The sequence below is a fragment of the Rattus rattus genome, chromosome 2, assembly GCF_011064425.1.
Source record: "Rattus rattus isolate New Zealand chromosome 2, Rrattus_CSIRO_v1, whole genome shotgun sequence".
Classification (NCBI taxonomy): Eukaryota; Metazoa; Chordata; class Mammalia; order Rodentia; family Muridae; genus Rattus; species Rattus rattus.
Genome location: NC_046155.1, coordinates 227,240,205 through 227,258,159, shown reverse-complemented (window position 1 = coordinate 227,258,159; position 17,955 = coordinate 227,240,205). Strand labels below are relative to the sequence as shown.

Here is a 17,955-nt window from a genome sequence, read left to right as displayed (position 1 = left end):
TAAGCTCCTTGTTTCAATTTCTTGAGTGCTTAGCGTTTTGATGGGCCCAGGACAGTTCTATAATTGATATATCTTGAGGAGATGAATGTACAAAATACTTCATTTGAAATTCTTTTATATTGGTAAAGTAAGACAAGAACCCCAAAGACACTTTTCTTTGATATTACATTTTCAAGGATGTGGCAGAGACACCAATTTAATCCTGATCAGTATCATTATAGAACCTCAGAATAAGCTGATCGAAGTTTGTAATCTTTTTCACATTAGTTAATACATGATTGTTAATAACTACAAAGTGAATTATATCTTTGAATATTTGAGATCCAAATGTAATGTTCGAGTGCATTCTGTGTTAACCTGTCCACACCACAGTGCCCAACTGCCTGATCAGTATCAGTCTAGATGCCGTCATGAAGGAATATTTTAGAAATGACTACCAGTTTAGTAACTGAACAAAGCAGTTACTCTTGGAATGGCAGCCTATCAGCTGAAGGTCTTAAGAGCAAAGACAGCTTTCCCTACAAAGACAGAATTCTGTGTGAGGCTTAAACCCAGAACTCCTCCCTGAGAGTCCCACGTTTCAGAACCATTCTGGACATTTTTTAGACTGTTAGTCCTACAATCCTCCATCCTCCTACACACATACCTAGTGCAATCCTTTTTATGTACACACATATACCTATACTGGATTTCTCTGAAGAAATCTAGGAAAATACTGTCTTGCAGAATTTAAATTGCTCATATCCTCAGTGTGTCTTTGAATGGTAGTTAGTATTAATGTACAATATGGAAGAGATAAAGTGTACTAAAAAAAAAACCCATCAGTTCAAATAAAGTCGGCCATGTTATGAAGGCAGAACCTCTTCCCCTAAAGCTCTAGGTCAGTGTCATATGGAAACCCCTTACGACAGCATACGTCCCCTTTGAATGTTAGTATGGATGTATACTGAGTCTTACCATTTGGATATGGCGTTTCACAGAGTGTGAGAAAGTCGACAATTGAATAGTCCATTTCCAGCACTGCCGTGCTTTTCCCGTGCATCACTGTTAAGCAAGGTCTTCTTCCCACGGTGTCATATGATAAGCCTCCCGACAAAATAATAAAAGGTTCCCTGAAAATGAAAAACATAGTGTGTCTGCAAGTATCTGAACAGACACTGTTTTTTCTGCAACAACACATAGTTATTCAGTGAGTATCCTCTAAAAAATTATCACATTATATATCACATAATGGAATAATTATAGAATTTTTTAATGCGATTAAATTCAAACGTACTCTGCTGAAAAATTAAACTATAATAAACATGGGCATGGGCCACACTTGACTATAGAACTTCTTTTGGTCCTTGTTTTATTTCCTGTCCACAGTTGCTGTAAAGGCTTCTGGAAGTTTCTGAGTGGCTTCTACTTTGGTCCTAACAAAGTCACTCAACAAATGTTTCCAAGAAAGTCTCCCAGCATTAGGTTGCTGTAGTATGTAACACTGACTTTTCAAGGATACCGCAAAAACTGTACTAGTTACAAACCACGTTTGACAACTGGAGAAGAGCCATCAGACATTTCCTACAGGCTTTAATGTTTTCCAAGAATCTCCTGTGTTAACATTAAAGTCCTACACCACACATTCTGTGGGCTGTCTGCCTCTGTAATCCTTTTGTTTCCAGTACGCAGCACTACACCCACCCTTGCTTCCCATAATAGTCACCATGGAAAGTATATGATTTACCTACACCTGTGTTATAAAAGCTGCCCCTAAGTGTCTTTTCATATATCACAATATGGGTACACTTCGTTTTTATCCGTGACTTGATTTGCTAGTCCTTCGTACGAAGTTATTTAACATGTAGCATACAAATCATTCTAAATTGCCTACATGAGTTTTTAAAATAATCTTTTTATAAAGTGTGCGCAGGAGTGCAGGTCCTGGAGTGATCCAGAGAGGATGTCATACTCCCTGGAGCTGGAGGATAGGCTGTCATTAGCTTCCTGATGTGGGTGACGGGATCCAAACTGTGTCTTCTGCAAGAACAGTCTGCACTTCAGCTGTTAGCCTCCATCCCCAGTCCCTCACTTGTGAGGCTCTCGTATCTAGACAACACTGCAAGGCCTACAGATTCGTTTTTCACGACATCATCCATTTCTTTCCCATTTGTGGAATTTTCAAGCTTCAAATCTACCGTAAGGATCACATGAGGACATGTAAGGGCAACAGGGCCAGGTCTGGCGCTCAAGCACCTGTATTTCCATCTTTGCTCTGATCTCCTGCAAGGTGGATTCTACATCGAGGAAACAGACATACTGACAGGTGTGCCTGACTACTCCAACCAACACCCTCCACAGAACACCCTTAGCAAGCATTGCCCATTGTAACTGATGACGTCATCAAACCACCACAGTCACACATGGCAAAATTTCCCTTATGGAGCAGGTACCAAAATGCATCCACAGTAAACAATACAAATGAAAATTAAAGCCTCGAACTATTCTTATATAAAACAAGAAAACGCTCGCTAAAATTTAGTTAGATTGGCAGCTAGTTGGATACCTTGTAAGTAAATATAGTATTGTGACAAATAATGAAATGTTTTTCTTACTCAGGCAACTTATTTTGAGTATAGAAAATGTGAGGGGATGAAAAGTATCTTTGTTTCTCTAGATAATGGTTTTGTGCAATTCCACCCTCGTTTGCTTTATTTTCTACAGTACTTATGACTGGAAACTAATTTATTTTGCTCTATTCTCTGCCTCATCAAAGTACACTGCCCATGAAGCCTTTTTAAAAGATTATGTTATTCACTGCTTTATCTTATATTTTTGGTTGTGAGCCTAGCCTTCAACGGCTGAGCCATCTCTCCAGCCCTTTACTGCTTTATCTAAAACAGTGCTTACCACACTAGGAAAGGTTACACTGTCCTTCAAATGTATTAACAGGTTATGTTTCATTAACCATTTTCTACCTATTATTTATATTCATTATTAATGTGGTTTAGAAATATTATTTTTCTGGCTAAATTCCAAAAATACAATTTCAAAAATTTATCCTGAACAAAACCACACTCCTATAGCCATTGTTTCAAATTCTCATCATTGGGCAGTTATTATTTAATCATTGTGCGGTTATCATCATAGTGAACGGATACTATTTAATTTTCTTGTACTTAATCACATAAACGCAAATCCATCTCCTTTCTACTTGGCTAGTACTATAACATACAATTAAATTAAAAAAAAAAAGAGTTGACTGGTGAATAAATATTTGTCAAATGTTTACAAAGCAGGATCTGTGGGTAGTTTTTAGAAATAGTATTAAGAATTGTATGTAAGTATTTTTTTTACATATAACCAATAAACAAACAATGATGTCAGCACCAAAGGTATGAGTAGAGAACAGCTGGCTGCATTACAGTGCCCAAAGCCAGCCAGGAACACTCGTTTAGTTAAGTAATCTGTTCACACAGGCTTCATTACCACTATGGCAATGAGCTGAAATTATCCTTATAGCAGGTTCTTGTTGCTGTTCTGTGACTTCCCAAGATCTAGTTCTTTTCTAAAAGTGAAGGGAAAATGATGTAGATTTAAAGGCAGTTTGAAAGGAACGCTAACTGACTTGTCACCAAGTATCCTATTTCCTGGTTGGTTGGCTAAACCTGACAATAACGATGTCTTTTCCTATGCTGTATGCTATTCTGCTGTTTGTATGGCTACCAAGAAACAAGCATCTAACTTATGAAACTCCAATTAAGTGCACTATACAAAAAGCTTAAGGAGAAAATATTAGCTCTCTACCACAATGATTAGTTGTACAAAATGATACACTTCAAAGATTTAACTCTACATACCATGATCTGTAAAGCTTCAGAGCTGTACCTGGCATCTGGACTTCTCACAATTCCGATGACCTAGACTATTTATAGGCAAGCTATGAATTATGAAGGTGAAGATATTAAACAGAAAGGTTAGCCTTTCAGATGGTATGAGGCATTCTAGAGGTGACATAATTTTACTTTGTAACTTTGAGAAGAATGCTAGGGTACTCTGTACCCTAAACCCATGGGGGAGAGAGCTGGACCCCCAGAAGTACTGACAGTCCTGAGTGTTCAGAGGAGACAACTACTTCTGCTCACATTCCTGGCCAAAGAAGAACCTGTCCAGTGCCCTCTGTGCTATCTGGGAACAGGAACCTAGTAAGTATGTATTATTTGTATGTCTCCCTGGTGCATTGGCCTTTAGACTGCCAATGGAAACACATAAGGTCACAGACTTTCTGGAAAACCACTCTCCATACTTATTCAATATAGTACTCATAGTATACCTAAGTGACCCCAAAAGTTCCAACAGAGAACTACTAAAGCTTGATTAAAAAAAAAAAAAACTTCAGCAAAGAGGTGGGATATAAAATTAACTCAAACAAATCAGTAGCCTTCCTCCACTCAAAAGATAACCAGGCTGAGAAGGAAATTAGGGACACCCTTCACAATAGTTACAAATTACATAAAATACCTCAGTGTGACTCTAACCAAACAAGTGAAAGATCTGTATGACAAGAACTTCAAGTCTCTGAAGAAAGAAATTGAAGAAGATCTCAGAAGATGGAAAGACTCCCCACGCTCATGGATTGGCAGGATTAAAATAGTAAAAATGGCCATTTTGTCAAAAGCAATCTACAGATTCAACGCAATCCCCATCCAACTTCCAGCTCAATTCTTCATAGAGTTAGAAAGAGCAATTTGCAAATTCATTTGGAATAACAAAAAAAACAGGATATCAAAAACTATCCTCAACAATAAAAACTTCTCAGGGAATCACCATCCCTGACCTCAAGCAATATTACAGAGCAACAGTGATAAAAACTGTATGGTATTGGTACAGAGAAAGGCAGGTAGATCGATGGAATAGAATTGAAGATCCAGAAATGAACCCACACACCTTTGGTCACTTGGTCTTTGACAAAGAAGCTAAAACCGTCCAGAGGAAAAAAGATAGCATTTTCAACAAATGGTGCTGATCCAACTGGAGGTCAGCATGTAGAAGAATGCAAATCAATCCATTCTTATCTCCTTGTACAAAGCTCAAGTCCAAGTGGATCAAGGACCTCCACATAAAAGCAGATACACTCAAACTAATGGAAGAAAAACTGTGAAAGAGTCTCAAACACATGACTCATGCTCTAAGATCAAGAATCAACAAATGGGACCTCATAAAACTGCAAAGCTTCTGTAAGGCAAAGAACACTGTCATTAGGACAAAATGGTAACTAACAGATTGGGAAAAGATCTTTACCAATCCTACATCTGATAGAGGGCTAATATCCAAAATATACAAAGAACTCAAGAATTTAGACTCTAGAGAGCCAAATAAACCTATTAAAAAATGGGATATAGAGCTAAACAAAGAATTTTCAGCTGAGGAATATCGAATGACTGCCAAGACCCTAAAGAAATGTTCAACATCCTTAGTCATCAGGGAAATGCAAATCAAAACAATCCTGAGATTCTACCTCACACCAGTCAGAATGGCTAATATCAAAAACTCAGGTGACAGCAGATGCTGGCGAGGATGTGGAGAAAGAGGAACACTCCTCCATTGTTGGTGGAATTGCAAACTGGTACAACCACTCTGGAAATCAGTCTGGAGGTTCCTCAGAAAATTGGACATTGAACTGCCTGAGGACCCAGCTATATCTCTCCTGGGCATATACGCAAAAGATGCCCCAACATATAACAAAGACACGTGCTCCACTATGTTCATAGCAGCCTTTTTTATAATAGCCAGAAGCTGGAAAGAACCCAGAGGCCCTTCAACAGAAGAAATAGATACAGAAAATGTGGTACATCTACACAATGGAGTACTACTCAGCTATCAAAAACAATGACTTCATGAAATTCATAGGCAAATAGATGGAACTAGAAAATATCATCCTGAGTGAGGTAACCCAATCACAGGAAAACACACATGGTATGCACTCACTGATAAGTGGATATTAGACCAAAAGTTCGAATTACCCAAGATACAATCCACAGACCACATGAAGCTCAAGAAGAAGGATGACCAAAGTGTGGATGCTTCAGTCCTTCTTAAAAGGGGGAACAAAAATATTCATAGGAGGAGATATGGAGGCAAAGTTTGGAGCAGAGACTGAAGGAATGGCCATTCAGAGCCTGCCCCACCTGGGGATCCAGCCCATATACATACAGCTACCAAACCTAGACAATATTGATGAAGCCAATAAGTGCATGCTGACCAGAGTCTGATATAGCTGTCTCCTGAGAGGTACAGCCAGAGCATGACAAATACAGAGGGGAATGCTAGAAGCAAACCATTGAACTGAGAACAGGGTCCCAGTTGGTGGAGTTAGGAGCTGAAGGGGTTTGCAACCGCATAAGAACATCAATACCAACCAACCAGAGCTCCCAGGGAGTAAACCACTACCTAGTCAGGTCCCTGCCATGATGACATGCATACACTCTTAAATGGGAATCAAAGTCCCTCTTCAGAAGCTGTTTCTATCAGACATTCTGTCACAGTGAGACGGAGACAACAGAATGCATACCATTGTTCGTTTGGTTTGGTTTCATTTGCGATATCTATCACCCAAAACCTCCTCAGTGTTTCAGAAAGAGCGTTCTTTCAGTCCTTTGGATCCACTCTATGACTTTTCCAAATCTTTATTTTTAGACTTTGTAGTTTCAACATCCCTCTCTATGCTCCAATATTTGTGTCAAAGAGACCTTACATAATTTAAAATAAAAACAAGAAATCAGGTCTCTTAATCTTGGGAAACATGTTTAACTTATATCTACTTTGAATTCAGTGAATACAGGTCCTAAGCCTGGATTTTATATTTTCCCATATTTTACTTAATCCCTTTCTTTTCAAGTGTGTAATATTATGCTAGAAAGTAATATTGTGACACACTACAGACACACTTCATGCTTCCTGTTCCCTTTATCCTCCCTTTTGACTTCTTCACTCTCCTATGTTAACTTCCTATAGAAGTTTAAATTTAGATTCTACTTACAAGAGAAAATGTGAAATATATGTCTGAACTGGGTTATTTTGATTCCCATAAAAATCTCCAGATTCATCCATTCTCCTGACATTGTCCTAAGTTCATCCTTCACACCGAATATAATTCCATTGTGTATTTTCTCCTCTGTTGATAAACCTTTAGGCAAGTTCCATAATTTAGGTATTGTGAACAAAAGCAACCTATATGGGTGTGCAAGTCTGTTAAACATTTGTTTTTTGGATTAATTTTATTACTTGACAACTTCACACACACACACACACACACACAAAACCACACACACACATACACAACCACACACACAGATACACAGACACACACAGACTCACACACACACAACCATACACATAGACACACACACTCACACAGACAGACACACACAAAACCACACATACAACCACACATACACAGACACACAGAGATACACACACAGACACACACTCACATATACACACACACACACAGACACACACACAAACCCCCACACACAAACACACATACACAGACACACACACAGACACATACAGATACACACACACAGACACACACACAAGACCCCCACAACCACACACACAGACACACACTCACACACACAGAAACACACACTCACACACACACACACAGACACACACACACACACACACACACACACACACACACACACACATACAGAGACACAGACACACACACACACACACACACACACACACACACACACACACACACACACACACACTATTATGAATAACCCACCATCCATGCTTTCTTAATTCCCTCCTACTGTACAAATCCATTTCCCAGATTCAGGACTTGTTTTCATTCTGTGGCTCATTTCATTAAACCATCTGTGTGAGCACTATGGCACCTGATGGGGTCACTAGTTTGTGCACAACTGAAGGCAATGACTTACCTCCCTGCATCTATCAGTCAGATGCAGTTCAGTGATGATGTGGAACCCTGCCTTCTGCCTGCTTCCTTCCTCCATCCCTCTTGTCTATTAACCGATATACTCGTAGGCAGACCCAACCACCTCAGGTACCTACAGCTGCTGTGCACTCATGACTGCAGTGCCTACGTCTTACCAGAAGACAGGTTTTACTGTGTATCCCTGACTGGCCAGAAACTCAGCATGTTCAAGAGGCTGGCCTCAAATTTGCAGTGATCAGTGATTTTTCTATCTCTGTTGCCCAAAGAGAATTACAAGTTGTGCCTGTTACTGACTTATTCTTTGGATATATATCCCAAAGTGGTATATAACCGAATATTTGATATTGATTTCAAGTTTATATTTCAGTTATGCCCATTAGGCATAAAGGGTCCACTTTCCTATATCCCTTTGTCAGCATCTGCTGTTCTATGTATCCTGAAAGTAGCCAGGGTGTAGGTGGGTGGGGCTTTAACGTGAGACGGCTGCTTTCATGCCTCATGCTTGCACCAAGTTAATACTAAACAGACAATGCAAACATTAAATATAACTGCATGCATACGTCCTAGAACAGAAAACTGAATCTCCCAAGAACATATTTCTGAAGAACCTAAAGAAGAAAGGAGAAGGGGCCTCACTCCTAGGATGACTTTTAAGCAAAGAGAAGAAAACATTCAAGTCCCCTGAGAGCTAACAATTCTTCTCTAAAATCTCACGATTTGCCTATAGGAAATGAAGCAGCAGCTGGGCAGGGGCTAGTTTAAGTATTTCCATCTAATCAAAGAAGAAAGCCTTGACTCAAAGGAAAATAAGCTCTTGTTTAATACATTGAATGTTTTATCCCAGGTAGGAGACAGTAAAGGATGAACCTACCGGTCACATCGAATAGTTCACACAGAAGCCTACCAAAGAGCAGTGCACGGCTTTAAAATTTCCACTTCAAGTCTGACAGGCCATCGGTGCTGCCTTCCGCTGTGTAGGGAGACTGCAGCAGTAGCTCTGTCCAGAGCAGCAGGCGTCCACACTGAGGACAGAGGTCTGGGCTTGCCCCTTTGTTTGCAGTGTTTAAAGACCTCACTCCATGGTGCCATAAGCACAGATTTTTTTTTTTTCCTGGTTTATTTCCTGTTTTATCTTCTGCTGCTGTTGCTTTTGCTCTTCTTTTTTCCGTATTTTGATTCTTTTGTGATAGAGTAAATGTGACAAATTGGTGCCTGAGGCTTTTGTAATGCAAAAAGGTTTCTTACCCACTCGCATCGCACTTTATTATGTACCGGGTAGTGTGTAACTTTCGTACATACACGAGCAACTCACTAAAGTCATCACATCCCCTCTACATGTGTATAAAGATGACAGCCTCTAAGCCCAAAGCAACCAAATAATTCTGTGTCAAAGATCATATAGTGAGGGCTTCCAAGGTCAATAGAACGGATGTTGTCAATGAAATGATTAACAGTTTCTGAATTAATCCTATGTCTTCATGTGAGATCTCACAGGAAGACTAGGAATGAAGAAGAAATAAATAAGAATCGTCTTTTTCTTTCTTTTAAAAAAAAGTCCATGGCCTTTTCTTAAAAGAGGTCAGAGCAAAGCTGAGTCAGATGACAGGTTAAAAAGGGAAAGAGGTCAGGCAGCCCCAACACCCATGTTTACAAACTCCAATATGGAAATGTGCCAACAGCATCACCATTTCCTGCAGAGTAAGTCAAAACTGCTCTCTGGCTTTAAAGCAGTTTCTGATTCAATGCCTGGGTGGACTGAGGGACAAGTCTCAGATAACCCTGCTGTTGGCTCAGCTCCCTCCATTTGAGGACCACTCAACTATCCTATATAGAGCCCCACTCTTTAGATACTTTGGGTAAAGATAACTAGAATGGAAAGAAAAATGCCTTTGCAAATTAAAATGAAGCACAATTTTCAAAGAAATACTTTAAAAGTTTTTTTCTAAATATACATATTAGATTTTTATATTCAATACAGCATTTCATACATAAGACATTTAGATTGTAGGAACGACTGATTCTTACACCTATTTCATATCAGTGTTATCAGACTATCAGTGTTGGGGTACCCTGACAACCTTGTTTACCTAGTAATCTGTATTCATTTCTGTGACTGTCAAATACTCTTGTGAAATTTGATTTCTGAATAGATGACTCTTAGCTAGCACACACAGGATGGAGAATATTTTAACTATTTCCCTTGACCACTTTTTCACTTTTCTCACTAGCAAATATACATTACCATTTCCATGGACCAACAGAATATATCATGTCTGGTATGAAAAATAACTCACTTTCTAACATGTAGAAATAAACTGCTAAAGGCAGAAGACCCATGGGCAATCTACCCTATGTATTTTATTAAATGATGAAAGCATAACACTTCCGACCAGGCTAGACTATTCCACGGTAGGGTTTCCAAGTTAACTCTGTGGCTTCCAGAGCTCCCGGCCCCGTCCTGCACATGGAGCACGGAGCACGGGACGAGCAGTCTTACCCCGATCTCGTCGTCTTGAACTCCACCTTGAGGATAGGCTTGCACGGCTCAGGTTTCTTCCCATCCTTTAACTGTTTTCCTAAAACATAGTTTCCTGCATTAAATTCTACATTACTCTAAGTTCTTACAGTGATAATCCATAAACAGAAAATTAAATATAATGAAACCTACAACATAACTTGTTTTCATATATGCATGATCATTAAGATGAAAATAAAATATAATGAAACCCACCAAGGAATGTTTTAAAACAATTTTTAAAATTAAGTAAAAAATAAGATATTTTATAGTGGTGACATTAAATTACTGTGAGAAATACTATCAAAAAAGCAAATAAATTGAATAGCCTAATATTTATGTGATTAAATCCTTGTGAGATAAAATGGTGGTCTTCCCGAATGTTAACTGTACCTACAGATAAGCAAAACAGGATTTCAGTCTGCCGAGTGAATAAACTTCTTAAAATAGCACAGTTTGAGAAAAAGACACATTTTCTCCCAACTACCAAGGGCTGCAAAGTTGTTAATAAATTCATTGACATTTCTTCTAGAAGAAATCCCATGTATCTACTATGATCAAATGATTATAAGCAAAACAATTGCTATAAGTACTTTCATTATTTAAAAATATTCTTATTTGTTATCTAATTTTAGAGGTCCATGACAGAAACAAAAGTCCAAGAAAACACAGACATCTATCGTTCATTTTTACAAACAGCCGATTGATTATTCCCAGCATCGTTACACTTCTTCTGGAGAATCACGGAAATTGGAAATGGTGCCAAGACCCTCATACACTCGTACTGCACACACTATGTCCTTCACAGTATGAAGGCCAAAGACCTTACCACGTTCTCTACTCCAGGCTTGCTCCTTCCCTTTGCTTATTGTTCAGCAATGTGTGTGCGTGCGTGTGTGCGTGCGTGTGTGTATGTGTGTGTGTTTAAATATTTCTCCTTTCATACTCTTGCTGGTACTGGGTGTCCAGTAATATTTAATGAACAAGTCCTGACTATTTTTTGGGGATAAGTTCTGAGGTAAAGGACATTTGGATACACGGCTTTCCAAAAGTCTGTGACCTTATGCATTTCCATTGGCAGTTTAAAGGCCAATACACCAGGGAGACATACAACTAATACATACTTACTCTCAGGGTATTAAAGAATATGAAACAAAATTGAACCACAGAAGGGAAAGCCAGACATGGCAATAATAATAGTTAAGGGCTTCAATACCTCATTTTCTAGAGGACAGAAATTCCTATGGCTAAGGGAACTGAAAACCAACAAGAAAACTAAAGCTTCCAACCTCAATTAGACCCACAGACGTCTACAAAGCACACCACTGAACAAAACATTGTACATTCCCAAGCACATCTGTCTTCAAAGCAGACCTCATTAGGCCATAAAAGAAATCTTAATAGTATTTAAAAGGATAAATTCAAGCAAGATAACGTCTCCAACTAAAAGAGTTAGAAACCAATAGCAAGAAAATATGGAGATACCAAAGATATGCAAACATTAAAACATTAATGTACTACTAAGTAACCAGAATTAAAGAAATTCATATGATTCTTTGAGGTGAAACAAGAAAACTGACCTTTACCCAGACTAAGAGAAGAGAAAAGACCAAACCACAGAGTCAGAGGCAGAATTATAAAACGAGGGAGCTGGACTGACAGCCCAGTGGTTAGGAAGATGTGTTGTTACAGAGGGTCGCAACTAAGTTCCCAGCACTCGTACACTGTACAGTCACTCCAGTCCTAGGATGCTGTCCCTGACCTCTGTCTGCACTTAAGCGTGTGTGTGTGCACATGCACACGATTAAAAATAAAAAATATAAAAGCCCTAGGAAGTTAAGTACTGAAACTGAATCAAGAAGAAACAGTCAATCTAAACAGATCCTCGAACAAATACAGGGATTAAGAATGAAAACGGAGAACCTGGGCCTTAGCATTTAGCTCAGTGGCAGAGCACTTATCTTGCACATTATGTTTTACGTTAAAACCCCAGGACCTCTAACAATAAATAAGGCTCAAATGGCTTCTCTGTTCACTTAGGAACTATAGTCTTTCTGGAAAAGTTGGACAATGTTTATTAAACTGTTCAGCTTTTAGGTATTGCAACTGCATTTCTGAACTTCCTCTGGGCTGACAAACCTAACACTAATCTTGAGAATGTACAGGGCAGAACCACAGCAGCATGGCAGGCGTATAAAGAGGTCGGAAGGGGGTGTCAGTTCCTCTGGACTAAAGTCAGGTGGTCGTGAGCTTCCGGTCTTGGGTGCTGGGAACTAAACTGGGTCCTCTGTGAGTGCTACGCTCTCCACTGCGTGGGCTTTCCAGCTTCACATAACTCGAAACATTTTCTGAGCTTTTCTGAAACTAGGTTTGCATATTTTCTATTAAAACCAGCTAAGGACAAGACTCATCTCTCTTTCTCTCAATCGTCTTTTGAAACTGCTTCGATTGTGTTTTATCATTCAGTCTTACACCCTTTTATTCATTTGTAAGTGATGTTTTTCTCCACACACAAATCGTTTTTCATGTACTTTCTGATTTTTTCCCTACTTGAATGTTCTAACTGATGTCACCAGCTCAAGCAAACGATCTACATCGAATTCTAAGGTAACCAACTCCTAAATCCAGCACAAAAGGCCCTCGCCCTGACTTCATGAAGTGTCTATAAATTAAAGAGCACGCCATAACTAACCAGGTTTAGCTTACTTAAGTTAAAAACACAGGCAAGTTCTTTAAACTCTCTGGAAACTGATTGCCTTGACAAACCACTAAAAATATCTGATTACTTAATGAAACTCAATCACAACAACCACGTTCCCCATCTTCTTTCCTTCTTGTCTTTTAGAATATTATGTTTCCTTACCTTCTTTGGTCACCCAGCTACAATGAGTTGGTCTAAGACCCACTAACACTTATTCCAGAATTTCATCATGTATATCCATTTTCCCTACCAATACTGAAACCATATTTAATTACCCTTAATACAACTGCTCACTAACTGGCAGCCTGTCAGTTCATCCTGATGTATTACCATAAAAGCCATGTTTTTAAGATGTCAATGTTATGTGTATTGCTGAAAAGCCATTTACTAAGTCTTGGAATGAGGTTCAAACTTTTTCGTATATGCTAATGTGTACTCTGCATCATCCCTGGCTCCGCTTTCACTGCCTGCTGCGCGTGGGCACTCTCTCTGTGCTGGATGCTATGGTTGCTAATGACGCCCTGCTTATGATGCCCTAGTACCTTTATGCATTCTCATGAAAATAATCTCACTCTGTTCTTTTCTGCTTCCTAACAACCCTCTCTCCTTCAAGATTATGCTCAGATGTCCTGAATTTGTGAATGGTTTTTAACCTGTCTTCGGTCCAGTCCAAAACATAGCACATACATCTGCCTTTATCAACAAATATTAAAATGTTTGCACTTATCACTTTATAAGGCATTTTAGGCATTGGACTTTGAGCTCATCAAGGCTAATGTATTTCTAGTATTTCACCTCTGAAAGACTGAATGTCCTCAACCAATTTGTGTTGAATAGAAAAGAATCTGACAAAAATTAGTCTATAACTGTTAATTTTGCTAATTAGAATGAACTGAAACAGTTGCTATGTTGCACACACGTCGTCAGTCTAGAGCAATGGCCAATATGGTGACCACAGGTTGCACATTATTGGCTATTGGGCACCTGAAATGTGGTCAGTTCAAGTTCAGATGTATTGCGAATGCAAAACACATATCAGGCTTTAAAATTTTGGAATATCCCAATTTTGTATGTTTGGTTACATGACATATTTTTGCACACAGAGAAGAATGAAAGGTATGTCAGTTTCATATGTGTGGTCATGTGGTAAAATTGCAGTTTTACATATTTAGGGTTAGATAAAATGTATTACTGTATTGATCTTGCTTAAATTATTTTTTTGATTTTTTTTTCTTTTTTTTTTTTTAAATTCATTCATTTATTTCATGTGAATACCCTGTAGCTGTCTTCAGACACCAGAAGAGGGCATCGGATCTCTTTACAGATGGTTGTGAGCCACCATGTTGTTGCTGGGAATTGAACTCAGGACCTCTGGAAGAGTAGTTGGGTGCTTTTAACCGCTGAGCCATCTCTCCAGCCCTATTTTACTGATTTTAATACTACTGTTAGTAAATTTTAAGTTACCTAGGCAGCTCAAATTATATTCCGATTAGAAAGTGATTTTCTAAAAGCTTACTTGGCAAGTGGAAAAACACACTGTCAATGTTGACATTATATTAAAATGGCTGGGAGAATCTGCCATGTTACTTAGTATGGAAATCAAGCTCATATAAAGCAGGAGGCTAGGAATGTCAGTAACTGGACTTGGCCTCTTAGCTAAGACAAGAAATACAACATGATGTATTGTTCAAAGTCCAAACTCCCCTAAGCCCCAGGCACTGACAGGTACCAGTGACTTGATAATTCCAGGAGAATCCTGAGTTTCAGTTTGAGCTCAGAAGCCAGATGTGACGGCTGCAGCTGGGAACGTAGCACAAGACTATCCTTGGGAGCTGTCATACAGGATCATGAAGTCCATCCATGCCCTCACCTGCCTGGGTCTGTGAGTCTTTGAACTTAAATAACCCTCTTTATTGGGGCATGTTCTGGAGTCTGCTAAATCCTTTCAAATACAAAAATTGAGGAAACTCTATAAACAATGGGTATGGCTTCACTTTGAGGAAACTCTATAAACAGTGAGCATGGCTTGACTTTTAGGCTTATTGTAAACTGCATGCAGATAAACAGAACCCTCTGTATGTTTCATTCTTAACACATAATACCGGTTTTCGTGTATGTGAACCTCGACTTTAGTTCTAATTCACTGACCCTTCACAGGATAGAAACTCCCCTTTGTGTGCTATTGGTAAACTGCTGACTGCACGGATGAGAATGCTCTAGAAGCTTAAAGCACCTAGAAAATTACAACATCACTTCCTACTGAGGACATCTATTGACTGTGACTGTCTGGCATCTCCATTTCCTCGGGGAATCAACTGATTCTGGTGAAGCTGACAATTACAAAAGTCCTTATCCAACAGTACATCACCCCAGCCCAGGGCTATGATGCAGCCTGTGTGGGGCCCTGACCCAACCAATCACTTAAGCACGATGATGGCTTCAGAATAAGAACAGCCATGGCAGGACTGTCAAAAATTCTTTTCTGTCACAGCAGAAAATCAAACCAAAAAGGAGCAGCAGAGCTTAGGTTAGTAATTAACTTCCTAAGAGGTGCATATGTGTGTGTGTGTGTGTGTGTGTGTGTGTGTGTGTGTGTGTGTGTGTATTTATGTTTTTATCTGTATGCATAAATGCATGCATATATGTGTGCAGATAAAAGAAGACTCAAGTTGATGTCAGATGTCCTTCCTTAATGGCTCTGCACTTTTTTTTTTTTCTTTTCTTTTTTTTCAGAGCTGGGGACCGAACCCAGGGCCTTGAGCTTGCTAGGCAAGCGCTCTACCACTGAGCCAAATCCCCAACCCGGCTCTGCACTTTTTATATTAAGGCAGGGCCTCCTTCTGAACTCGGAGCCTAAAGATTTCTGCTAATTTAGGTAGCCATGTTGCTCAAGGCATCCCTGTCTCTGCCTTGGGATGCTCAGATTAGAGTTGGCTGTCATTAGGAACCTGGTCTTTTATAAGGATTTTAGAGACCAGAACTTTGGTTCTCATACTTGCAGAGCAAATAAATGCTTTACCCACTGAGCTACGTTTCCAAAGTCTGTCATGTATCTCAGAGCTGGAAAAAGAGTGAAGGTTTTCTGGTTCCCATAGAAACGGTTTGATATTCATAAGGATCATGATAAAGAGAGACACTACTTTAGTTTGCTTTAGGTGATCAAAAAGCATCTGCTGTATCACACCAGGAAGAAAATTTCCACTTTAACTCAGCAAGATGCAAACTTTTAAAACTCTGTTATTCTTCATAATCCCAAACAAACCAACAGGTAAGCATGGAAAACAAATGTATTTTGTGGGAATGTTTATCTATCTCACTGAGTAAGTACTATTCTCGTCTCTATTTAGTAGATCACATACAGACACACAGCCCATCATAATGTCCAGATAATCATATAGCCACATACATATATGGTTATGACCATATAATAGAGCCAATAAACATGTGTTGAATAAATAGACACAATTCTCAGTGCAGCATGAGGAAACTGGATTAAGTTTTGTCATTTGTAGTGATAGAGAATAACAAGATTCAGAAATGCTAGCTGGCTTTCCTACTTTAAAATCCCACATTAGGCTAATGTTTTACTGTGTCTTCTGAACACATCTTTCAAGAAAGGATGAAGCTCAGGATGGAACACAGCTCAGTAGGCAGAGTGTCTACCTGTCTGATAAGCACAACACCAGAGCGCCTGCCTAACATGCATGACTTAGGTTCCATCCTCAGCAACACAAGAAGGAAGCACAATTAGACATGGCCATGCAAGTACCATGCTAATGTACTGTTTATACTATGCAGGGGACACCAGCATCTAATCAGAACTCACCAAAGCTAATAATGCACAAAATTTAAAAATAAAGTACATTTGAAACAATTTAGCCATCATTAGGCTAAAAATTAAAAGCAAGAAGTTTTAAGTATGAAAAGGGGAAGAACTAAATTTTCTTCTATTAGAATGGCTGACACTCTGAAAATTGTGTAGCACAAATGTACTCCATATAGAAGTACATTTGTGCACTGTGATGTACTGAAGTCGGCTGAGTTAGCAGGAGAACTCAGCTGGTGACAGAAATGCAGCGTGGGTAGGCAGCACCGCCAGTGGCAGGCTAAGCACCCAGTGGAAGACATCATAAAACTCAGGGAACGAACTCACTTCCTGTACAACTTAGTTATATGTAAAATATTTTATAGAAATAAAGTTAAACATGCAATAAAAGTAGTACATCTACGTTTGACAGCTGTTCTGTGTAAGGAAAGCTGTTCCACTTCCTCACGCGCACCACAAGAAAATAATGTGTTTTATTTATATTGTTTGGAAAAGTGTAAAGCAAGTGTTCTTTTCCTTACTGGGTTAACAGCAGGTTCAGCTAGGGACTCTTTTCTGCCAAGAGACTATACATACTATATAAACTTATCTATACTGTTTCCTCAGGTTTGCTCTCAAAAAACTATATTTGTTGTATAAAACGTCAAGGTTAAATAGAAAACTCTTCATTTGGCAACATTATGGCTCCAACGCATCCAAGAAACATCAACAGAAGCAAAGCCTAGAGACTAAAAGCCTCGGAAAGGACGGCATGCGTTACCCGAGCCTGTCAAATGTTCGTAAGTACAGCATACACTACAATGGACTGGGCTCTTAATTTTAAAGTGGGAAAGACTAGCGTCATAGAAGAGACACAGCTAGCACACAGGCTCTTAGTCAAATGGTCGTGCGTGAGTACTACCAGTATGGGGAAATGCAGAATAAAGCCCACCGGAGAAGGCAGAATAAAGCATATGGGA

General features: G+C 39.2%; 1 protein-coding gene across 3 annotated transcripts in view; it reads right to left on the bottom strand.

Annotated features, from left to right (window-relative positions):
- Positions 1-17,955, bottom strand: part of Stxbp5 (syntaxin binding protein 5) — a 143,521-nt gene that overhangs the window by 53,729 nt on the left and 71,837 nt on the right. For all 3 annotated transcript variants that reach the window (XM_032894986.1, XM_032894987.1, XM_032894988.1), the window contains exons 9-10: positions 10,452-10,530; positions 958-1,112 (exon numbers count right to left, since the gene is read on the bottom strand). In XM_032894986.1, the coding sequence (XP_032750877.1) occupies positions 958-1,112; positions 10,452-10,530 (234 nt within the window). The remainder of the gene's footprint in view (positions 1-957; positions 1,113-10,451; positions 10,531-17,955) is intronic.